Source organism: Durio zibethinus, chromosome 4, assembly GCF_047325235.1.
Source record: "Durio zibethinus cultivar Kanyao isolate XHJ-2024 chromosome 4, ASM4732523v1, whole genome shotgun sequence".
Taxonomy (NCBI): Eukaryota; Viridiplantae; Streptophyta; class Magnoliopsida; order Malvales; family Malvaceae; genus Durio; species Durio zibethinus.
In genome coordinates, this window is record NC_143165.1 from 31510542 (window position 1) to 31536842 (window position 26301).

The 26301-nt window shown below is 29.7% G+C and overlaps 3 protein-coding genes and 1 pseudogene across 6 annotated transcripts; all 4 read right to left on the minus strand.

The window, feature by feature from the left end:
• Positions 1-2969: 2969 nt before the first annotated feature.
• On the minus strand, positions 2970-3546 carry LOC111288988 (uncharacterized; annotated as a pseudogene).
• Positions 3547-13810: 10264 nt separating this feature from the next.
• LOC111288504 (Radical SAM superfamily protein) lies at positions 13811-17662 on the minus strand. 4 transcript variants are annotated; one of them, XM_089759881.1, is made up of 8 exons: positions 17313-17662; positions 17088-17190; positions 16807-16904; positions 16490-16620; positions 16288-16396; positions 15402-15494; positions 14966-15102; positions 13811-14338 (listed from the first exon to the last, which is right to left on the minus strand). In XM_089759881.1, the coding sequence occupies exons 1-8, from the start codon at positions 17616-17618 to the stop codon at positions 14050-14052; spliced, it is 1266 nt and encodes a 421-aa protein (XP_089616007.1). In that variant the 5' UTR covers positions 17619-17662; the 3' UTR covers positions 13811-14049. The 4 variants fall into 4 exon arrangements, with proteins under 4 accessions (XP_089616007.1, XP_022735149.2, XP_022735148.2 ...); XM_022879414.2 differs by having other exon boundaries at positions 17277-17661; XM_022879413.2 differs by having other exon boundaries at positions 15303-15494; positions 17313-17659.
• A 798-nt stretch (positions 17663-18460) lies between these two features.
• LOC111281534 (protein CORTICAL MICROTUBULE DISORDERING 4-like) lies at positions 18461-21020 on the minus strand. The gene is made up of 4 exons (XM_022869266.2): positions 20033-21020; positions 19671-19880; positions 19489-19580; positions 18461-19397 (listed from the first exon to the last, which is right to left on the minus strand). Exons 1-4 carry the CDS (start codon positions 20804-20806, stop codon positions 18683-18685), a joined length of 1791 nt encoding a protein of 596 aa, XP_022725001.2. The 5' UTR covers positions 20807-21020; the 3' UTR covers positions 18461-18682.
• A 934-nt stretch (positions 21021-21954) lies between these two features.
• LOC111287574 (uncharacterized) lies at positions 21955-24750 on the minus strand. Its single transcript, XM_022878203.2, has 3 exons — positions 24524-24750; positions 24237-24355; positions 21955-22233 (listed from the first exon to the last, which is right to left on the minus strand). Exons 1-3 carry the CDS (start codon positions 24691-24693, stop codon positions 22214-22216), a joined length of 309 nt encoding a protein of 102 aa, XP_022733938.1. The 5' UTR covers positions 24694-24750; the 3' UTR covers positions 21955-22213.
• Positions 24751-26301: the final 1551 nt, after the last annotated feature.

Here is a 26301-nt window from a genome sequence, read left to right on the forward strand (position 1 = left end):
TGTTTTGCCAAAATTGATTTTTCAAAAAATAATTTTTAAAAAATGTTTACATTTTTTGAATCGAAAGATATTTTTTTGTTACTTGGATAAATTAATAAAAAATATTTTCCGTTGTTTGATTGTTTTTTGGAAAATCTTTTTTTTTCTCTAATAATATTAATATAACTATTAAAATATTAAAAATTATTTATTATTAAAGTATATTGAAATTATTTATTATTAAAATTATTAATATTCAAAATTAATTCTATTTTTCTAATAATATTTAATATTAAAATATTATGTTAATATAAAAAATACTCAAAACAAATCTATTTATTATTCTTTATTAATATATTATAATATTAGTTATTACTATTACTTATTTATTAATTAATATAATATTATTTATAAGTAAAATTATGTTTAAAAGCATTGATAAATAGTTTTATTCATAAATAAATTTTTTTTGGAAAATGTAATTTTTTTTTCAAATTCGTAAGATAATTTCCAAAAAAATGATATAGTAAATTATTTTTCATTGACCATTTAGTTTTCTATCAATTAAATACTTGAAAATACGAAAAATATTTTCTGAAAGTCATTTTTTGTAAAACAAATGAAACTTTAATTCAAATCCATGTTACACCTTAATGTTATTCACAATCGTTTTCTACCAAGTTTATATATACCATTCACTTTTATATTTTATAAATAATTTAGGCTTATAAGATACACTTATTTTAAAGCTTAGTAACAAAATAGTAGTTTCATTAATTTCAATTTCTAATTGTCAGAGATAAACTGAACAATTTTGTTATGTAAATTAATAGCTATAATAGTTAGGGTATATATTACTTCATGATTTTCAATCCTAAATTTTCAATTTCACAAAACATGTAACTCCATGATTTTCAATCATAATGAAAATGGAAGTGAACCTTATCACATTTAAGAAAATCATGGAGGATGGGAAATAATAATAATAAGAACATACCACTAATTTTTGCGCATCAATAGTAAATTTCCTAAGTAGGCGTATTGCACGAAGAACCCCTTCAGCAGACTCAAATTCACAGAACCCAAAACCCTTAGGAGTCCCATTACTGGGATCTTGAGCACGTTTCGAACTCTTGACGGGTCCACAAAGCTTCAGAAAAGTGCAAAATAACATCAGACAGAGCCAAAGCTTCAAGATAAACATAAACAAAGATATTCCAAAAAATGAAGAAAAATACATGAATATAAAAATTAAACAAAAATAATAATAACCAACACGAAGAAGAGAGAGCATGAAGTCATTGTCCATAGTTGGAGCTATCTTGCCAACATAAACTGTAGTTTGTGGTTTTTCTGCTGGTGTAAAATTAGGAACAACAGCTGGTCTAATGAAAGGAGGAATAATTGGGCGAACACCAGGGAAACCTGGAGCAGGAGCACGTGACACTTCTGGAATCACACCAATGGATCCAGGAGGACGTGGAGGGAATGCAGGTCGAATCATTGCTACATAAGGAGAAGGATAGCGGAGAAGTCCTGCATAGACGGAAAACAAATATCTATGCAACGGTACCAGAGCAAGTTAACAACACGTTAATAAATGTTTTCAATGCCACTAAGCACTCTTCACAGAAAAAAAATAATTTCCAAAAGAATATTAAATGATTTCACCTCATATTAAAACTATTAAGAGATGGCACCACAGACATGGCAACTATCACCAGCTGAACAGACAACCTGAACGAGATATCCAGAGAATAGCATCGAGTTCATAATCATGGCTCTGTAAAGTGCAGTTACCTTAGACATCCGCTTGTTAATTGCTTTATTCCATGCACCAATTGCACGATTTTGAGGGTTGGATAACATGAGACTTCCAGCATCTCATGCTTGCGAGGTGAATTATTTAACAAAAATTCTACTTTCATACTTCACCATTTAGATTTATCTCAACTGTTAGAGCCCAAATGCCAGAAGAGACAAAAAAAAAAAAGAAACGAAGAGAAAGAAAGAGAAATGGGAAGGGAGAGAATGAGAAAGAAAAATTGTAATTGGGAGGATTGCAATACCTTAGAATAAAAGATAAGGAGCACTCAGTTGCTAACATGGTCTGCTGCTGGCAATTCATAAACCCATGAAAGGGAAATTATCTTTGTAACTTACCAGAAAGCATACCTACTCAAAAGGAACAGTTATAAAGTCATCGGAATTCTTCTGTATATTTTTTAACATATTTCTATTAAAACTCTTAGGTGGCTTTGACTTGAATACAATATTTAAAAGGCTAAAATAATAAAAAAGCTCTTGAACATTACAAGTTAAATTAAATAAATTTTTGTATTTTTATTGTATTCAAATAAGGTTTTAATCTTTAATTTACATTCAAATAAATCGTTAATTTTTAATTTATATAAAAAAAAAAACCCTTAAACTTTGAACTTGTATCTAAATAAACACTTTTAACTTGTACCTAAAAAAACATTTAATATAAATCATTCTTTCATTAAAATAAGTATTTATTTTGATGTAAATCAAAATATAAAAATTTATTTGGATATAATAAAAGTATAAAAAAAATTTTTAAAAAAATTAAAATAATTCGGATTTTTTATAGAATTTTAGCCTATTTCAAATCTGCATTTTTTTTTTTTTACTCTAAATGCAATTAAGGAAAACCAAGCAATCGTGGGCATACCAAAATTGTTGTAGAAGTGAGTGTCTCAAAGCAAAATATTGAATTGAAGCCTTTCCAATCTTTCTCTCACCCGTATTCAATCAAGACACTGTAGGAGAAAACATCCCGTCGTGGGTGTCCCTTCTTTTTTTTGTTATTATTATATCTCTCCCAAAACTCCTCTTTATTTAACTCTAAACTTTTCCTCATTCTCTTACTTTAACTAAGCATATTGTCATCGCATTCATAACAATTGCACCATAAAATGATACAACAACAACAAAAAAAAAGACAAAATTACGTACACATGAAATATCAATTTTCAACTTAATAATAGAAATAATCAAAGTAGAGATTAATATGGAATAAGTTCACCAAATTTGTGCAAGCACTTAAAATGGAGGAATAACCCACCCGGAGGCGGCATGGTGCCCTGAGGAACAGCTCCCGGCACTGCGGCATATCCATTTGGAATCTAGACAAACGGTCTAAGACCAGGATTTGGAAACTGACACGCCTGCACCTGGTACGGCATCAATGGCGGCGGAACGGAACCAGGAGCCAAACTCAGCCGGTCGGTTGCACGCCAGGAGCTTGAATATTCGGTAACGGTAAAAACTGCGGAACCGAAGAGAACGAGGGAAGGGCCGTGGGAACGGAGGTGGCGGCTCCGGAGATAGGCGAAAGTGGAGTCGAGTAGGAGGGGATCGCGGAAGGCGGTTGAGGAGATAGCAGGGGCACGCTAGGGTTAGGGCTTGGTTGGAGCGGTGGTGTTGCGGTCGAGGAAGGAGGGAGATCGGGTTGGGCGGGTTGCAGATTCGGGTAATCCGAATCGGGTTTGGAAAGGGCATCGTGGGTTCTAGGCTTGCAGGAGAGGAGGGAGCGTCGGCCATTGAAGAGGAAAGAAAACGGGGATCAATTTAATATATTTTTCGAAGGATTTTTATTACCTTTCTATTTGTTCTTATTGTTTTCGTTCTTTTTGGGTTTGATTTGGATTTTATTTTATTGTCGAAGTTCTCTACAGTTACTTCAAATCCAATGCTACGTTAGTATGACATCTACGTGCCCGGAGAAGAAGGAAATGGAAGGAAGAATATTTCTGGAAAAAAATAAAAACATTAAAAAAAAAAATGCAAGGATCGGATGTTGGTCTTGAGCGCGTGAACGTTAATGTGGGAGTGACATTTGTTGGTCGCCGGAGTATGATTTTTCTTTGGTTTCACTAAACGTGGCGCTTTCTAATTGGTGGAAAATGTGTGCCTGTGAAGTCATTATTCATATATTAATTTATATTATATAAACACATAATATTTTGCTTAAAAAAACACATAGAATTTTTTATATTGTTTTATCAAAACAAATTTTATTTTGAATTTAAATATTTAAAAAACGAGTATACTTTAATAAAAGATTATTACAACACTCTTATGATATAAACTGGGTTTAACTTTACTGTTATTTTTATATTTATTTTCTACTTTAACAGAAAAAAAAAACTTTAGATAAAAGAATACATGGATATTTTAAAATAAATAAAAAATTAAAAATCAATCATATGTCATAGTATAACATATATAAATTTTTTATAAAATTTGTCACATGAATGTTTATATGAATATTTTTTTTAAATAACATATAAGATATATTTTTTAAAAAGTATAATTTTTTTAATTACAAATTGGATAATCTTGAAGTTATTTAAATGTTCAAATTTTTTAAATTATAATTACAAACCAAATCAAAGATATATTTTTTAAAATTAAAAATATGAAAAATATATAATTAAATTAATTTTTTAATAATTCAAATATACATAATTTAAATATATATATCTTTTTATCTTTTAAAATTAATCAAATAAATAAAAATATTTAAAATATTAGTTATCCAAAATTAATTTTCTAATAATGTACATATATATAATTTAAATGTATATCTTATTTTCTTCTAAAATTAATTTTTTTTTAATAATTTTATGGTATTTATCAAGTAAATAAAAGTATTTAAAAATTATTAGCCATCCAAAATTAATTTTCTAATAATTTTGTATATATAATTTAAATATATATATTTATCTTTTAAAATTTATTTTTTAATAATTTAGATATATTTTTTAAAATTTAAAAATATCAAATTTAAGTTCATCTTAATAGGTTTCAGAATAATCTTTTACTATTTAAAAGACCAAATTTAATCTCTTAATAATTTATATATATCTTTTAAAAATAACTATTTTTTAACATAAATTTTATTTGGTATTTAGTTTTTCACCTTTGATTGCACCTCTTCTTCATATTATATTACAAAGTGTAAGTTAAATAAATATTTTTTTTTCATTTTTAGATGTTTAAGATAAATAATTTATCTTTAACTTTGATTTTTTTGATATATTACGAAGTGTATAGTTATAATAATTTTATTTTTATATTTTGTAAGTGCTTTATGTATGTATTTTATTTTTATCTTTAATTTTTCACTCAATCATTTAATTTTTTTATTCAATTTTAACTTTTATTTTTTTTTTACAATCATTTTAAATCTACTTATAAGTCATCCATGATAATGTCTTTTTTATTGTGATATAAAAACAAACAAAAACTCATTATTATGAAAAGTTCACCGAGCAAAATTTCATGAACACACTATTTAGACCACATACATGCCTAAATTTTTCGATATGAAATCTTATCCTCTGGAACTATGCTTGCACTAATGGACAATTTTTAATTTTATAGTATTTATCAAATAAATAAAATATTTAAAAATTATTTATTACTCAAAATTAATTTTTAATAATTTATATATATAATCTAATATATATCTCTTTATTACATAAAATTAATTTTCTAATAATTATATGGTATTTATTATGTATATAATTTAAATGTATATTTTTTTATCTTTTAAAATTAATCAAATAAATAAAAATATTTAAAAATTTTAAATTATCCAAAACTAATTTTCTAATAATTTATATATAATCTAAATATATATCTTTTTATCTTCTAAAATTAATTTATTAATAATTTTATGGTATTCATCAAATAAATAATTTTATTAAAACATTATTTGTCATCCAAAATTAATTTTTTAATAATTTAGATATATATAATTTAAATATATATCTTTTAAAATTAATTTTTTAATAATTTAGATATTTATCATTTTAAATTAAAAAATACCAAATTTAGTTTATCTTAATAGATTTCATAATAATCTTTTATTATTGAAAAAAATAAAATTTGATATCTTGATAATTATATAATATATCTTTGAAAAATAAATTATTATTTAATATAAATTTAATTTGGTGTTTAGTTTTGTACCTTAGTTTGCATCTCTTTGTTTAAGTGTTATAAGGTTTTTTTTTCTTTTGTAAGTATTTACGGTAGATTATTCATCTTTAACTTTGATCATTTTTTTTATATATTACAAAGTGTAAAATTATAGTAACATTTATTCTTATATTTTGTATTTATTATACGTAAATTTTTTATCTTTACTTTTGATTTTTTATTTAGCTCAATTCTGATTTAACTTTAATTTTTTTCAATTTTTATAAATTTACTTAATTATAACCCACCTGTGATAATGTCTTTTATTATTATTATTATTATTATTATTATTATTATGAGATACAAACAAACAAAAAAATAAACTCAATAATTTTTTTTTAGTATCAAGAATGGGCATTTGTCACTTGCTAGTCCACGTATTAAATCTACTAAAAAAAACATGATTTCAATAAAATAATTAAAACAATATTAAAAATAACTAAGATATTCAATCTTTCAATATCAATTTGCTCTTTTAAGTTAGAATTGTTGTTTTATTTTTACAAATTTAATATTATCATTCATTTTAGTGTGGAAGATTCTACTTTTGCAGTATGGGTTATTTTGTATATATTAAGTAATCTATACCATTTTATGCTATTTTTCTTATTGCATTAGCTTATGTTTCTATGTATAATTAGATTTTTTACCCTATTACAATATTTTTTTTTTTTATTTTTAAATTTGAGTAAAGATAAACATAGATGATATTTATTATTACGGATAAAAATTATGTCAGATAAAAATTACGTAAAGTAAGGATATACTATTTTATATTTGCTTTTTTTTTTTCAAAATATTTATTTATTTTTATGACAAGTTAGTTAAATATATAAATTTTATGTGTTATAAATTTTGAAGATTTAAATATAATTATAAAAAAATATTAATTTATATGTATATACATATATTAAATAAATAAAATTATTTCATATATTACACTGTCACAATCTAATTTTTTTTAATAAAATATATCATTTTACTGTTATTAAAATAATTTTTTAAGATATCAAATAATTATATTTAAATCTATGTACGTACATTACATTTCAAGCTTGAATCATTTATATATTTATCACCATATATAACTGTATTTATACACAAATATAAAAATTTTTTAACATATTTTTGAAACCTACAAATTAATGTTAGAAAATTTAAGAAAATAGAAATAATATGAAAAAAGAAAATATGACTTTGAGGTGTGAAGAACACTATCTTAAAAGCAATTATGCCTATAGAATACAATAAAGTCTTAAAAACTCTCTAAATCAAAAGCAGTGAAATTAGTCAGGCAGAAAAGATCTATTTATAACAAATGAACAATCACTAATCAAGCTAATTCAAAAAGTCATGACATTTTGTATAGTCATATTTTCTTATTTAAATAAAGTTTATTTAAACAATCATGTTTTCTTTGTTTAGACATGTTTATTCAGAATTAGTAATATTTTCAAATAAAAAAATTTTTAAAAATTTAAAAGTTAAATCTATTTGCCAAATAAGTCCAAGTGCCCCAAGTACCCAAGTGCTTATCTTTTGACTTTTAAAATTGTCTGATCCACTAGGAAAACTTCTAACAAACCTAAATGATTTGGCTCACTCTAACACTTAGATCAATTACTTAAACAACATAAGTAATCTCTTTTAAACTACATATAAATGATCTTTCTACTTAATGTGGGATATACCACATTCTAAACTACCAATAATCCCCTACTAGTTTGAAATGTTGGTGCTTAATTTTTAACTTTTCACATAAATAAATATTATAAATACTAAGAGGTATCTTTCGATTTAAACCTTTAATTAACATATATATCTTAAAATTCTAATAAAGTTGATGGTGTACATAGATTAAACCCCAACTTCTAGTGTTAAAATTGAAGATATAACACACATAATACTTATTTAATATTATGTCAAAGGTTTATAACTGCTTTAGCACTATTATGGTCATGCGCTTATCCTTATTTATAAACCTTTACAAGAAAGTTTTCAATTTTCTTGTTGAAGCAGCATCACTTCTATGTTTATATAGGTGGAGTTTATTGTTTATGTCTCTATTGCTATAGACATTTAATTATAAACTCTATTAAGAGTTCAATCTCATCCTCCATTTATGCAATGGCTTACACTAATATTCCAAATATTTAGAATGAGTTAATTAGTGTTTACAGATACATAATAATAACTTATTGTTACCTATTAAACTTTATAATTAGAGGTTACTAATTCAAAGTTAGGTTCCTATTATTGGTGTCTAAAAGGAATTTTAAACCCATTCCATTTGTGGTGCTTCTTACCAAATTTCTAGGTAGCACCTTGGTAAAAGGATCTACTAAATTGTTAGCAGATTTAACATATATTATGGTAATCACCTCATTTTTTTATCAATTCTCTGATATAATCATGTCTTAGACTAATATTTCGACATTTTCCATTATAAATTTCACTATAAGCTCTAAACATAGTAGCTTCACTATCATAATACAAGGAAATAGCTGTCATTGGTTGTGGTCACAACTCTATATCCATTAATATATTTCTTAACCATTTAATTTCCTTGCCTACTTGTAACTAAAGCTGTAAATTCAGATTTTATAGTTGAAATGTGAAATGCAAGTTTGTTCCTTGGATGACTAAGTAATTACACCACCTCCAAGGGTAAACATTCATCATGAAGTAGATTTATTGTGATTTATACTAGTGATCCAACTTGCATTTAAATTCCTTATAAAATAGTTGGATATCCGAAATAAAATAAGCCAAAATCTTTAGTTATTTTAAGATAACCTAGAACTCTTTCTATGGCTTTTCAATGACTTGTACTAGGCTTACTTATATATCTAGATAACTTACAAATAGCAAAAGCTATATCTGGCCTAATACAATGCATAGCATACATTACACTTTAAATAGCACTAGCATATTCAAGTTGTGCAATTACATAACCTTGATTTTCTGTTAGTTTTATACTTGTATCATATAGAGCATTAGCTTTTTTTATATTAAGATACTTAAACTTATTACGCAGTTTTCTCAATATAATGACTTTGATTAAGTATGAAACCCTTGTTATATCTCTTATCTTTAATTCCTAAAATGGTATCAATTTCATTCAAATATTTCATTTTGAAATTAAAAATTAAATACATTTTGGTTTCATTTATGCAAATCATATTAGTACTAAAAATTAACATATCATCCACACAGAGATATATTATAACTTCATATTCTTTAGTAAATTTTGAGTAAATGCATTTATCTGCTCCGTTATATTTAAAACCATTGGCTACTATGGTTGAATCAAACTTTTCATGCCATTGTTTAGGAGCTTGCTTTAGCCCATAAAGTGACTTAATTAATTTACAAATTTTATTCTCATTATCTGGAAAAATAAAACATTCTGGTTGTTTCATGTATACTTCTTCCTTTAAGTCACCATTTAAAAGGCTATTTTAACATTCATTTGATGCATATGTAATTTATAAATGTAAGCCAAAGCTATAAGAACTCTAATGGATGTTATTCTAGCTACTAGAGCATATGTATCAAAATAATCTATGCCTTCTTTTTGTTTAAAACTTTTTACAACTAATCTGGCTTTAACAGTTTGTACAAAACCATCTTTATTATATTTCTTTCTAAACACCCATTTATATCTTATAGGTTTAAAACCTGGAGGTAAATCTACTAAGACCCATATATTATTGGACATAATTGAGTCTATTTCATCATTTATAAACTTTTTCTAAAAAGCAACATCTCTTGAAGTTATTGCTTCATTAAATGTTTTAGGGTCTTCATCTACATTTAGTAGAATTGATGTTTTATTAAGCACTTTGGTTCTATTTTCTTCTACTAGGAATACTATAAAATCTGGTGAAACAAAATTAAAAGGCAAAAGATTTTCTTTTCTAGTTCTTTTGCTCTTTCTAAGTTCAACGGAATCATTACTTTCTTTTCTTTTATTTTCAGTCATAGGAATCATTTCAATTTGTTTCTTCATACCAATTTCAGTATCATATATAAACTTATTTTCAAAAAATTCTACATGAATAGATTCGACAAGAACGTTAGTATTTAAATCAAGAAGTTTATATATTTTTGAATTCTGTGCATAACCAACAAAAATACTTTTAATATCTCTAGGTCCTAATTTTGATTTATGAGGATTAAGTATTTTATAAAAGGCAATGCACCTCCACATTTTAAAATAATCCAAATTTGATTTTCTGTCATGATTCTAAAGTTCATTTGGTGTTTTTAAGAAATTCTATGAAAGAATTCTATTATGTATATGGCATTCTGTTAAAAGCACTTCTCCTTAAAGATTTAGAGGTAATTTAGCATTTAACAACATACTATTTACCATGTTAACTAAGGTTCTATTTTTTCTTTCGGCTAAACCGTTTTGTTGAGGTGCATAAGGGGTTGTCATTTGATGAATAATTCCATTATCTTCATAAAAAAGAGAAAATGAATCTGAAAAATATTCGTCACCCTTATTAGTTGGAAGAATTTTAATTTTTTTTCCTTTTGATTTATATTCTTTGAATTTATCAAAAGCTTCATCTTTTGTTCTCATTAGATACACAAAAGTATAACAAGAACTATCATCTATAAATGTTATAAAATACCTTTTTCTTCCCATTGTTAATAAACCATTTAACTTACAAATATCAAAATGCACGAGTTCTAACAATTTTATATTTTTTTCAACTTTAGAAAAAAGTTTCTTAGTCATTTTTGCTTTAATAAAAATTTCACATTTAATGTCATAATTTTTCAAGTGTATTATATAGCCATGCTTAGTCATATGATTCATATATTGATAATTTAAATGCCCTAATCTAGCATGCTATAAAAAAGAAGAATGCTCAATGATATATGCAAAAATATTTTTTATTTGATCAATACTTAGTTTAAACATACTATCATTGGAATATTTTTTTTCAATGAATACACAATTTTTGGATGCTATAACTTTATCAAACTCTAGTACAATTTTAAAGCCTTTCTTACATAATAGATTTGCAGATACAAGGTTTTTTTTTAATCTTAAGAACATGAAAAACATTAAGTAAAGTTAGTTTCCATCTTGAGGTGAATTTTAATTCAACCATTCTTTTTTCAATCACTTTTACAGAAAACATAATTTCACATAAGGATGTTTTATGGTCTCTTGCATTCTTCATAAGTCTTGAACTGTTCTTTATTGTTACAAACATGAATTGTTGCACTAGAGTCTAGCCACTAATCAAATGACTTATTTGCAGTAGCCATATGAACTTTGATGATCATTTCAATTTGCATGTCAGTCACTATTGTAACAAGTTCATTAATTTCTTGCTCAACCAAATTTGTCTTGCTTTCAAAACTAGAACTAATCTTAATTCAAACGTTTTTAATAATCAAATGTCCTTTCTTTCCACAATGAAAACACATTTTATTTTTATTAAATTTGGATTTCTTAAATCCATTCTTCTTGACTTTAAAATTATTTTGAAATTTACCAAAAAACTTGTGAGTTTTTTTAGAATTTTGTCTACTCACATAGTTCACATTGAAACCTCCAAGAAAGAGTGCATCTCTTACATGATTTTCTACTTCAATTTGTATGTAAGTCCGAAATTCTTCAATAGTGAAAATATCTGTTGAATGCAAAATTTTATTCCTATATCCATTTCAAAATAGAGGAAATTTTGACAAAATAGCTCTAACTTGAAGTAAACCAGAAACCTTAATTTCTAGCCCACTTAACTTAAAAACCAAGATTTGCAACTCGTGCACTTGGTCCATGATTGGTTTGTCATTAGTTATTAAAAATTCAAAGTATTTCAAAGTCAAAAACTTATCAGTACCTTTCTTTTCGTTTATGTATTTGTGTTCAAGAGCAATCCATATTTTTTTTATATTTTCATATTTCTGTATAGGTTATATAGACGATTAGATAATGAATTTAAAAATATTTTTTTTGATATTTTCATATTTTTGTATAAGTTATATAGATGATTAGATAATGGATTTAAAATATAACATCGGCAGACTAGTTTTCTACTTTTGTCTACATCTCTTTGTTCAAGTTATATAAGTTTTTTTTTAATCTTTTGTAAGTATTTACGGTAGATTATTCATCTTTAATTTTGATTATTTTTTGATATATTACAAAGTGTAAAATTATAGTAACATTTATTTTTATATTTTATGTGCTATATATAGACTTTTTATATTTACCTTTGACTTTTCATTCAATCAGCTTAATTTTGTTTTAACTTTAACTTCTTTTTTTTTTTAATTTTTATAAATTTGCTTAATTATAACTCGCCTGTGATAATATATATTTTTAATTATAAGATGCAAAAAAAAAAAAAAAAAAAACTCGATAAAAATTATTTTTTTTAGTATCAAGAATGGACACTTGTCACTTGCTAGTCCATGAATTAAATCTCCTAAAAAAACATGATTTCAATAAAATAATTAAAACAATATTAAAAATAATTAAGATATTCAATCTTTCAATATCAATTTTCTCTTTTAAGTTAAAACTGTTTTTTTATTTTAACAATTTTAATATTATCATTCATTGTAGTGTGGAAGATTTGACTTTTGCAATGTGGGTTATTTTGTATATTAAGTAATCTATACCATTCTATACTATTTTTTTCATTATATTAGTTTACGTTTCTATGTATAATTAAATTTTTTACCCTATTACAATATTATCTCTCTTTATTTTTAAATTTGAGTAAAGATAAACATATATGATATATATTATTACAGATAAAAATTATGTAAAGTAAAGACACGCTATTTTCTATTTGCTTTTTCTTTTCAAAATATTTGTTTATTTTTATGACAAGTTAGTTAAATTTATAAATTCTATGTGTTATAAATTTTGAAGATTTAAATATAATTTTAAAAAAACTATTAATTTATATGTATATATATTAAATAAATAAAATTATTTCATACATTACATGATCACAATCTAATTTTTTATAATAAAATATATCATTTTACTTCTATATAAAACAAAATTTTAAGATATCAAATAATTATATTTAAATCCATGTACGTCATCACATTTCGAGCTTTAATCATATATATTTGTCAACATATATAATTGTATTTATACACATATAAAAATTTTTTAACATATTTTTGAAACCTACATATTAATACCATCACAAAAATGGATGAAAATTTTATTTGTTTCACCTTTTCACTTTATATTTTTATTAAATTTTAATGAGATCAATACAAGAAAATTATCAAAATTTTATTTAGTTATCCAAAGAAAAAAAAACTGCTACCTAAAATTAATACAAAATATACGGAGTTCCTTTGTAATCCTCAATTTCTTACAGACATTTGTCCCACCAAATACCTTTGCAAAAAAAACGAAAAAAAAGAACCACATCAAGCAGCACTTCCAAATCAAAAAGCAATCCACTTGGCATCATTTTTTCCCCCCTTTTTATCACAAAGTAACAATGCTTTTTTTTTTTTGACAAAATTAATAGGAATGACTTTAAAATGGAGGAGATGACATTTAACTAAACCCGATAATTTGTAGATCATTTATGTATTCTTAACAAGTTGTGAATTCAATTTTATTTATTTTGTATTTAATACATATAAAACATAAAAATTACCACATTATAATTTATATTTATATATAAAACATATAACATATATTTTTTATTTTTATTAAATTTATATATAATTTTTACTAAAATTTTAAATAATATAATTTTTTTCTTATGATCAAGACGTTATACGACCACGTTTGTTTAAAATTGATACGTCTACCTTTAAGAAGCAAATAGCTAGATGTCTGTAATAAGCAAGTCCAGGGAAATACTTATAATGCAGATAACAAGGATTAAAGAATACTTTGCGAGGAGAAAAAGAACAATAAAAATACAACAGGGTCTTCCTTGCCTACTTCCTGGTCCACCAGTCCGACGCTTGCGATAGAGGAATAACGCTACAGCCATTTTTGTTTCATCTTTGGAGATTAATTTTCGATTTTGTTCATAATCCAAGAAATCACACTGGTGTATTTACAGCCATTTGGAATTGCTCCGGAACACGGAGCAAAGGAGCTTGAATTGTACCAGGCTTGCCAAGCTGACCACAGGCAGCCATCTGATCATCGCCTCTACCGAGTCGCAAGAAAACAGTGCAACCACCTTTTGCTAAAATATTTCTGAACCCAATCATCTTCTCGTCACTGCTTGGTCTAAAATGGGATCCACAATGAGGATTGAATGAGATAAGATTGATTTTGCAAGGAATGCCCTTCACAAGATCGATTAACCTTTTTGCATCCTCGATGCTGCAGATAAAAATCAATGTCAAAGGCCCATAGACAGTTGGAATATATCATGGAACATGTTACCCCGTGCCTAGTGGCATAGGTTAAGGTGAATATTTAAGGAAAGAAAATTATAGTTAATGAAATGTTTCCTCTTGAATTTAGCAAAAGTGGTGCATTAAATTTAAAAATATTTCCTAAAATAGTGATTAAATAACTCTTAACCAGTACCTATAACCAGATCTCACTAGTTTAAGAGAATGGCAATCATCAATGCAAAAAGAAGAGAGAGATAATGATGAATGAACTAGAGTTTTATAATAGACCAACTACTAGAAATTCGAAGTTACAGCATTGCGAAGGCAAAACTCATGGTGACCTGCTGGCATTCAATCTACAGACCCCGTACCAGTACTTTGCATTCCAGCAAATTGTTTGAACACAATTCAATGACATGTTAAATGGAATCATGCCCAAATCTCAGCAACACTTGAATTTGGCCTTGAAATTACACAATGACTAGGTGGCTAATTACAGTCTATAATTTTCAATATTTAAAGGGAAAGGATGGTGGTGTCCAATCTAAATATGCATCCTAAAAATACTTACCCATATAAAAGATTTCACAGAAGGGAAAGGTTATCTAACCTGTCATTGATTCCGTCAAGCATTACATATTCAAATAGAACTTTGTAGTTGTGTTTGAACCGTAGTTCCTCTCGAAGGGTCTCAAGAAGCAATCCTAATTTATACTTCCGATTAATTGGCATGATCCAATTTCTGACCTACATAATTTGTTTAAAAACATGAAGTCAGTCTCCCACTTTCTAGATCTCTGCCTCTCTCTGTGTTTGTCTTCCTTGGTGTGTGAACGTGCAGTGTGCACTGCACAATAGTGCAGGCTTCTCTCCGTAACTTCCCATTTATGTGTGTGTATAAGTGACAAAGATGAGCAGCAACAATAATATAGATGACAGCAAAGTACCTCATCAGTTGTAGCATTCAAACTAACAGCTAAGGCACATTTGGACTCATTGAGAAAACGTTTCAGCTGGGGGACAAGTCCACTAGTGGAAACAGTTACCTTGCGAGGGCTGAAGTGAAGGCCCTGTTCATGCACCATAACATCGGCAGCTTTTATGACATTTTCAATATTATGGAGCGGCTCTCCCATTCCCTACAAATTCATTTAGCAGAAACATATTATGGGCAGTATAGGTTCACTGAAAATGAAAATTATTGACTACTCAAAACCTACCTGGTACTGAAAATCAAAATTATTGACTACTCAAAACCTACCAGGTAATCTACAAAATCACTGTCGAGTCCGCTAGTGCTCTATAAAAACAGGATTACAATCCCAAAAGATTTTCATTATTCATTACAAGCTTGATGCAAAGAAGCAGATACAACAACAATAACAACAAAGTAAACCTTATACCACATAACTCTTGGGTTGGCCATATGAAAGGCCAAAAAGAGAATCATGTTAGGTCATAGTTTTGAATCTTCTTGCACCACTCATTTCTATCAAAAACAACATTTTCATCTATATCCTTAACCCTCATATCATTTCTTATTACTTGCATCCACGTCTTTTGTGAACTACCTCTAGCGGTTTTGGAAGCAGATGTGAAAAATAAAATATAAATAATTAATTTAATGCACAACTTTCTCATGTCAGGAAACCCTAGCTGCATAAAGAAAAATAACAAAGGCCAATAGAGAATTAGTTGCAATTATTTTCTTAAAAATAAAGATTTCACTAAGACTAGATTGACTCTGTTTGCTTTACGAAACATTTTCAAAATACAAAATGCCATCTAGAATTGCTAGATGGAACATGCCAAACTAAGAACATAAATATACGGCTAATAGATGAAAATACTGCAGATTCCAATGTGTGATAGAGCCCTATTATTTTCTAAACACTAGATTAATAAGCACTGGCAATCTACAAATAAACATACCATAAATACAACATTTGTAATGGGACCAACATGACTAGAGAGCAATCGCCTTGCATATACAGCTTGCTCTACTATCTCAGCTGCAGTTAGATGTCGCCTCAAACCCATCCTGCATGCAGATACATGTATCAAAGAAATGCACCTTAAAAAGGTACGAAACAATCTAGATTCCCACTGTCAAAAGAGGAAATTAAACACTTGCCTGCCAGTATAGCAGAATTGGCAATTCATGGCGCAGCCCACTTGACTTGAAACACAAACAGTTGTCCTGCCCCTATCGCAGGGTATCACAACTGTTTCTATTACCAACCCATTGTCCAGCGCAAACAATATCTGTAACCTCCTGCATAAGCTTCAAAATCAATGAAAAGATTCTCAAAGTAATGCAAGAAAAAAAGCAAATATGGACATAACATTCTAAGGCTTGTATTGAGATTGAAAGAATCCGAGTCAAATTGAATAGTTGAATTAAATTGCAAAAGATTGTTCGTAATTCGAAACAGATTCGATTATTTGAACCTTTCTAGTGCCATCAGATGCAGTGAGAATATCTTTCAAAGACAAGGCCCTAAATTCAGCATGCTCACTCAGCATTTTCTTGAAATCTTTGTTTAATCCTAAAAACCACGATTACCCATTACTCCAATAGTCCAATCAGTATAAAACAAATGCTCAAGAAATAACAAAGGAAATTAAATCAGTTTGCCCAGTAGCAAGGCTACAAAAACCAAAGCATAAACAATGTTCTCTAATGGATGAAGAAAAAATAATTGAAATAAACCAAAAAAAGAAAAAAGAACCTTCTAGTTCATCAATATTATGTGCCCAAATGTTATCTCCATAGAGACGCTTCCACAACATTAAAGCCTGACCAGGCCTGAATCCATGTGATTGAACCCATTCCTGACAAAGAAAATCCCCAGAAGATTAGCTACAGAATTCAAATTACAAACTTCACTCCATAAAAATTAAATAAAATAAAGGCCCACTTGAAGCTCGAAATAATCCATTCCTTTCAGAAGCACCTTGGAGCCTTTTTCCGGATTATTATAGCTTTCCCCACCTCCAAAATCAGGGAAATTATCGTTTTCGCGGAGGGAAAGTAGTGGGGATGCAGAGGAGCAGCAGGGGGTTGAGATTGAGATCGAGCGACGATTGGAGGAAGCGAAGGAAATGGAATGAGGTGACTTCAACGATGGGAAGGAAAAGAAAGGGTGACGGTAAGTATTTGGAAGAGTAGTAGCGGGAGAAGAAGAAGAGGAGGCCATCGCTAGGAGGAGAGAATTTGCAGTGAGGCGGACTCGCCTCATCCACATACAACCCATCACCATTTCGTTTTAGTTGTCTACTTGCTTGTAGGAGAATCGGTGATTTCATCAGGGTTTTTCCTTTTCTTTTTTTTATTCTCATATTATATACGACGTCGTAGCCTTCACTTAATGTTTGAAATTTTACTTTGTTTTTTCCTTTTCTTTTTTCTTTTTCACTGGGATGTTAACAACAATAAAAATTGTGTTACAGTGGGTGGCCCGGTTAATATCCTGACGCCACGTCAATATCCGTTCATAATCGTGTTAGTGACCACCTCAATGGATTTAATACTTAATATCAGATCATGTTAACACAAATTCATTACTCGGCAATGAGTTTCCTTGCCTCATTTACTCTCATACGTTTACTTAGTTCTCACCTTAATCCTTTTCTCTATCTCTCCCGCTTGTTATATTTTGTTGATTTGAGCGTTGGAGCATGTCTCAAAATCTTACCTCGGATACTCACTGATTCCTGTTTTAGGTGACTCAGTTTTCAAGTCAGTCACATGACCAAGAGCAACTTTCCAGCAAGCACCCAGTCACCAAACCCTGATAAACATCAACAAACTGAAATGCAAATTTGAAAGTTACGTAAAATCATGGAAACAAATAAACAACATGAAGGAAGCGTCATTTTTGCCGATTCATATAAATTATACCTCTCCACCTCGTCTAACTTTTGTTCTTTCTCTCTTATCAAACAAGCAAAAAATGTTGCTTTTGTTTTACCCTTTCTTTTTCTTCAACTTTTCTTTGTAAGATTGAAAATTGAAATCAATTACTCATTTCGGAAAAGTAAGGGGGATTTAGAGGAATACATGAGAGACTTGTTCAGATGTCAATGATCAGTCGGAAAAAAATGTTTTCAAATTCAATCCTGGGATGTGAATCCTGTTCACTTGACATTTCCAAACTTTTTTGTCAATCATCAAAAGTTAGGCAGGTGCAACAAACAATCATCAAAACAGGTAACATAAAAACTTGTACATAATGTAAGAGATACAATCTCAAAAAGTGACTGGAAACCAAACAATAAAAAACGTCATGAAAAGTCTGCTTATAAAACTACGTGGACCAACAATTCAAGGGTTCTTCATCTTAATCCTTAGCTTCCTCGCTATTTGTGTTGCTTTTGGATGAACTGGCCGCCTGTTACCATAACACTGTTCTACCTCTACCCAATTAATAACCTTGAGTATGAGAGACTGAGGAACTTTCCTAGTATCTCCATCAGCTGTGCCTTTGGATTTCTTCATACCATTCTCCAGAGCTTTCTCTAGGAAGTCCATAAACCAATTTCCTGCTTCTGTTTCAATTTGCTTACCCAATTTTATTGTATTGCTTAAGCTGCTCGATAATGGTTTCTTGTTTTCATCATTCTCACCCACACCTTCAGGGTGCAGCTTGCCAAGTGGAGCTGATGGTGGTCTCTTATCTGAAGAGATCTTCGGGTTAGAATTTGACCTTAGGAGCCTCCCAATGTTGGTCTTCTGTTCACTTCTCTCGGGAAAGGCTGCAATTGACTTGTACAATGCAGCTCGCCTTTTTGATGAACTCAGCTCTGTATTCCTGCTTTGGTCCATTGAGTTGTGCACAATTTCATGCAAGATTGCTGGCTTATCTTCACCTTGTTGATCTTTCTGTTCAGCTTTTGAGTTTTGTGCCATTTCAGTAGCTGCTTGAATGGATGCTATGTCATTCACGTTCTGTACAATTTGGGCGTGAAATTCCAGAAACTGACCGAAGCATGCAGCTGGTGCATCTGGTTTTGCTGAATTGCTCAAATTGGAAAACATCCTACCACCAGACAAAGTACATCGACCTTAGCAGACATAAAACTTCAACTGACAACAAAGAAGAGAGAAAAACAGTTTTTAAGTTTATTTACTTAAGAGAGCGAACTAAACTCTCTGTGGCTGAAGCATCTCTTAGTGCTTGAAGAGCGATCTTCTGAGCTGTTTCTCGCTGCAGCACAACTTCCTGTTAAAGTATAAACTATAAAGTCAGCAACCAGAACTAAATCCATGACAAATTGACAATTTTCTTAGTTGACAGGAATCATAGTCTCACCTTGCCCAACATGCCAAGCTTACCGTGCAAAGTCATGGGTAGACTTGTCCTATTATCAAGGGCTGAGTCACTATCAAAGTGAGATTCCGGTTGTTGTGCAGTAACACTCGGTGGGTTGGAGTTGTTCTGTACATCTCCACCCATATTGAGGGAAGCAGCTACCCCCCATCCACGCCTTAAAGTTGGTGGTGGGGTTGAACTTTTCTTTTCCTGCAGAAAAGTAAGATTCGCTTTCCTCAGCAAAATGGCGATGAATGATCACAAAAAAATTAAAAAGAAAAAAACGAACATCATCGAAAAATTTAACATATTAGAGTAAAACATAGCAGTTGCTAAATGGAAAAGGGGAACAATGTACCTACAGCTGAGTTGAGAGGACTAATTGGGATCCTAGGATCTCGGTCGCAGACACTTTTGCTCCGAGGAAACCTTGAGGCAGAAAAAGGCGCAACACAGCTTTTCCTAAGCAAAGCAGGACTTTCTCCTTTAGTATCCACCACTTTAGCCAACAACCCCCCACCAAAAGAGCACCTTACACCAGCATTAGCATTCCCATCCTTTCCTATCCTTCTTATCATTGGAGACATCATTGGAGTTCTCACACAAATAGATCGCTCTTTCACCGGAGTACACTGATCAAAATCCAATGGAACCGGCTTTAATAATAAAGGAGAAGAAATCTCATCAGTCCCATTAGGACCCCTTCCCCAAGAACCTCTTCTATGTAGCTTAGAATCTTGTTTCTTCTCACTTTTCTCCCCCTTTCCTCTTAAACCCATTAACGGCTCAGGTGTCCCAACTAATGGATGCCTTCCAGGGAGCGGTTTTGCACCTTTAACAACAGGAACAGGAGAGCCAGGCTCTAATCTATCAACATAAATGAACTGCCCAAGTTGCATTTTATTACTAAGAACAAAATCATCTTGGTCTGAAGGAAGACTAACATAAACTGAATGCGAAGAATCTGAGACCTTGATGTAAAACCCATGTTTAGGCCAAAGATTCTTCTCATCAAGATCTGCCGGTACAATATCAGTTACCTGCAAAAGTGAGCTCCTATGTTCACTAGTTGGCTTGACCCCAGTGTTCATCCCATCAAGTAACTTCAGCAGAATCCCAGGTGCCAATGTTGCCATAATTTCCGGAACTTCTTCTCTCAAGAAGGACCCAAATGAAAGAATCAAAGATTTTTCAATTTTCAAGTCATAAAAAGAGAAGGGAATGCTCAATTAAGAGTAAGAAAACAGAAGAGAGCTTTGGTAGGACGAAGAGCGGTGGGACGTTTGGCAACGGTAAGTTGAGATGAGAAAGCAAAGGTTTTTAAAATTTGGAATTTTGGAACGTTGTGGCAACGGTCAAATGGTGGTGCGTCCTGTCATAATGATTTTGAATTGTGCAAATTCGGTAAATATGTACTTTCCGGCTGCTCACCCACTTCGCCTGCGATTTGGATAATCAGTACCGTCACCATATGAAGTTACGTCGTTTTATTAACTCTTGAAATGAACCAGAATTTCGGCTAAATGATCCCTGATTTTTTGGATTTTGATCCAATTTCTCCAAAATGAACCAGGCCCAACGCAAAAACTGGGAATTAACATTATAACACGGACTTGGTTTAACGTTGCTATTGCAGTTGAAAACAATTCGAGTTAACAACGTTTAAAAGTGTGGTGAGAAAAATATTATTTATCTAATAAAAGATTTTAGTTAAGAATTTTAATTGTTTAATATTTTTGTAAAAAAATGTTGTGATAAATTGAAATGTTAAAAAATATATCACATAATAAAAATTTAAAAATATAGACATAATAAAATTATTTTACTATAGTAAAAACAGAGTGTTTGTTTTGGGTTTACAAATCGGACTTTTAAACCCGAAAACACTTTTTTAAAAAAAATTTGTAACATTAAAATTGAATCAAATGCAAAAACCACTTTCGACCTTAATACTATGGTAATAAATTTCGGCAGTAGATGTCTTAGAGCCTGTTCGGTAATTAACTTTGGGCCCAATAGTGCTGCAAGCCCTGTTCCTTTGGGAACGAGCAGCACCATTGGAGATGTCCCCGTCACACTGGAGGGCCAGGAACGCCCCATGCGTGTCCTGCTCCAGTCAACACATCGTATTAGACTTATTTCCTAAAGAGATTTAATAAAATGCCCAGAGTTTTTAGACTTATTTCAAAATTTTCATTCCAACCCTAATATTAGGTACTTCTGAATATAACAACCATGTCACATTCATAAGGTAAAACGAACAACATGACTGAACCCGAGTACAAAATCCAAATTGCACAGCTATTCAATAAATCTCTCTTCCCAAAATTATAAATATCTTAAGATATGCAAGGAAGAATCAGGTGACAACAATATTAGGCCAAAAATCTTCTTAGAGAACAAGGTGGCAAGAGATGACATATGACTATTCAAAGTTAAATATTATGTTCAATCTCAATACGAAACAAGCAAGCAGAGAATCGAAATCTCCTGCTGCAGCTGCAGGTCTGCACAGCACCAAGAATATGGGACTAGAGGCATTGCTATAGAGGTGTCGCAAATCCTGCCAGCACAAACATGTCAATAACTTAGACCTGAAGACCCACTGCAGTAAATGACTATGCAGGCTCACTGCAGTCATGCACTCGTGCTAAAACATGCATAAGTTATCATGGTTGGAAACTAATGAAGAGAGACACTTCATAAGTGTGATCCGTGATCAGATATCAGAAAGTGTTTATTCAAGAGTTTCAAGTTAATAACATTGTATTCAACTTCTTGATAAAGTTCTCTCTTGCATATTAAAAGCATGAGACGGAACACCAAGTATTATCTAAGTTGAATAACAACAGATAAAGTATAAAACTTAAGCAAGTTGTTCCTGCAAAATTGTTTCAGGTGGTGTCAACCACTTCAGTAAAATGTAAAGAGCAAGCGGAAACTTTTGGCAAAAGATTAAAGTTCAAAAACAACCTGCCATTTGACATTTGCAACAGAGGGTGTTAACCCTTCATTTTTGAAGGTGAGAAATGATTTTTTTTTTTTTTCAAATCTCCCAAAATCCAAACTTTTTCCTAAAATGATTTTAATTCAAAAAATTGTTCTACAACTAAGAGTTCATATTTAGTTTTGTTATCATCAAAATCAATATGGGTCAACACACAGAAAACAAGCATTAATTGTTCAAGTTTCCTAAGAAAAAAATTTGCAGCTGAGTTATCTTCTTCTAGCTCCAATTTCCCACTTCTCAATTGTGAAACTCTTATTATTTTTTTAAAGAACCAAATAATTTTCTTTTCTCTAGGAACTGAAAGCTGTGTAGCAAAATCCCATTCTAAAACTGGAATGCAAGCTAAGAAGCCACAAAGCAATTATCCCAAGAAAAAGGATGCACAAACATGGATCTGGAAGAGATATAGTAAGGTTCAGCATCAACATACTAAGAAAAAAAAGTTTTTTAACACCGGATTTCAATAAAGTTCCACTACCAAATGCTTCATAAGGAGAGGCAACAAATCTAACCTTAAAAAATAACATCAAAAGATGTCAAGGCGGTTTCTTAACTACTGCAATGGTTGTCAATATATTAGACAAATAGTCATTGCCAATACTTAGGATACATCAAAGGAAGCTTGCTAACTCCTAGCACCAAATAGTTGCACAAGAATTTTACTCATCTTCATAATCGAAGGTTAAGCTTACGTGCTTAAATGAGAACCATAAATTAGTATTGGATAGGTGGTTTCATCCTCGACAAAACCAAAATAATCTTAAACCATGGATCCCAAATCAGATAGATTCTCGAATCCACAGAATAGGAAAAACAAACTGAAAAGAAGCCTAGTAGTTGCTCTATTTTCTGTTCATTCAGTACGGCCAACTTAAATTCAAAGGAAATAGTGCAACATAAGACCATAAGGTTCACTGATATTTCTTCAATCCTATCAATCATGCTCTTTTACCTTTTCTAAGTTCCCATCACTTATAGTTTACCAGTATATCAAAAGAAATCTATTGAGTTTTATAGAAATCAATCATAACTCAATCTTATATAAATTCAATTAGAGAACAAAATTGCCTTAGGAAAAGAGCCCTTAAGCCCTAAATTTCACCATTAGCCAATTCAGCCACAATTTTCACAAATCCAAAATATGAAACATACATTGGCCAACAATCTGACTCTTCTCCTCCGAAAAAATAGATAAAAGGATAACAATAAGGGGCTACATACAATAATGTTCATAATAATGATCAACCCAAATGGTTTCTCCACTCAATGTATGTAGAAAAAAAATTCAGCAGCTCCAAAAGCCAAAATATGCCCACTCAAAATAGTATTTTTCTACCACTCTATATTTACCCATCAAAGATTAAACAACAGTGCCAAAACAGAAGAAGAGCACATACATTCATTGTTCTCCCCTCAATAAAAAAGAAAAGGCACAAATGATAAGCTGCAGCAATGAAATAGACATTTGCAAAACGAATATACTGCTATAATGCAACTCACAAGCCACTACAATATGCTAAGGAAAAATATAATAGCCGTACAGTCAGTAGAATTACCTTCTGACAGACACCCCCAGCTTTGATTATGCAAAGACAGCAATGAAGTGAACAAGGCAGAAGCTGTAACACTATGCAACGGGATCAAAGTTACTGCAGCAGCCAATTCCACTGGGAGCCTAAAAGAGACACATCAAACAATTCTTACTCAGAACTTAGATCAAATCAGCAATAATTTCCCAACAAGATTTCTTAAATAATTACTAGAAGCAATACAAAAAATTAGAGTAAAACACCCAGAATATTAACAAAGAAATGAAGCAGTAACTTTGAGGATGGAGGCAAACCTGGAAGAAGTGAGATTGCGGAGAGATAATCGAGATGCAGACATTGGCTTGGGAGAGAAAACGGCAGCCAGCTTATTATTGGCAGCTCTTGACGATGTTGAATGGGTCAAAATGGTCTTGGCTGAAGCACAATAGAACTGTAGGGTTCTTCTTCCACAACTAGCCGCCATGTTCCGTTGGTCTTTACCAATAACCCAGAAGCCTAAAACCTCAGGGTTTGTTTTTTTTTTTTTTTGTTTTGTAATTTTTTTTACATAGAAAGAGTTGTTGGTTGTGGGCTGGATCTTGGCCCACAGAATCCAAAAAATGTTTGATTTTTGGGTTTCAAATTTGTTTCCTTATTCATTTTAACAATAATTAGATTTTACTAATTGAATAAGGTGATAGTCCAATGTGGAACTAATATGCACCTTTGCTAATATGTATGTGTCATATGGAATTTTAGGATCGCAAGATGAATTTAAAAATATAAGAAGGTGTCATCAAATATTTTTTGTTAGGCGTGATTTATTATATATTAAAATTTATTTTTTTTGTAAAATCATAAAATTAATTAAAATTTTCATTAAAAAGATAATATTTGGGTTTAAAAAAAGAGTTTGATTTCATGATATGATTACATGTGGTAAGGTTTAGTACTCTCATAGCCTCCATTTTAAAATGGTATCATTTAATTATACATTATCTTTTAATCTTGTTAAAAGTGATCTTAATTTTGATATTTAAAAATAATTTCTTTAAATCTCTTTTTATTATCAAATTTTTGTTTCTTTAATTTTCTTAAAAAATTATTTCATTTTTATTTAAAAAATAAATTGGAACTTTGCTATTGAAAAATTTTCAAAAATGCTTTAATACGTTAATAATATCAGAATTTCTTATAAACTATTACTCGAATTTTCTTAAGATCTATCTTTGAAGGTAGTACTTTTAATTAATTAATATAAATAATATTCATACATTATTATAAGTAATTTTATTCTTAAAAAAGCTCATTTTTTATTTTTTTTTATTTTTAATAATAAAAAATAAGAAACGAAAATCCTTTGTATTGAATATTTTTCTAAGTATTATAATACCTTGGTAGCATTTTAGAAAAATATCATCGTCTAAAGATTTTAAAGGAATCATTACTTAAACTTTCTTAATATCTCATTATCAGAGAATTTAATTTTTTATTTTACAAAGATTTTTTAAATATTTTTTATATATATTTATTTTTAAAAATTTTAAATAAATAAATAAAACTAAAAAAAGAATGGTCAAAGCCAATCAAATGTTCAATGATGGTTTAGTCTGGTTCAACAATTTGATAGGCCTGTTTAGGTGTTGAGCCAAACTTGATTGATTCAGTTGTAGTTTGACCAGTTTAGCTGTTATTTAAGTGGTTTAACCTAGTTCAACTAGTTTTCAATCGATTCACAAGCGATTCAGGTAGTTTAGTTGGTTTAGTTAGATCGATCCATAGTTGGCCAGTAACAATTGGGTCTCGAGTTAGGTGCACGGACCTTAGGTCCTTTTGAGCTTACGCATGAGTCATTTGTGTAGACATTTTTGTATAGACATTTAATTTTGTCTGAATCAAATCAATTTTGTTAGATTTTTGTACTTGATTTAAATGTTTCGATTTGGATTAGATTATCAAATTGAGCTTGATTAGGCTTGGTTTCGAATTAGTCATTTTTGAATTATTTTTGTATGAACTCAAGTTTAATTCTATTTAATTATTGGATCAATTTTAAGTTTAAGTTTAAAGGCCCAATTAAGGGTCCACTTGT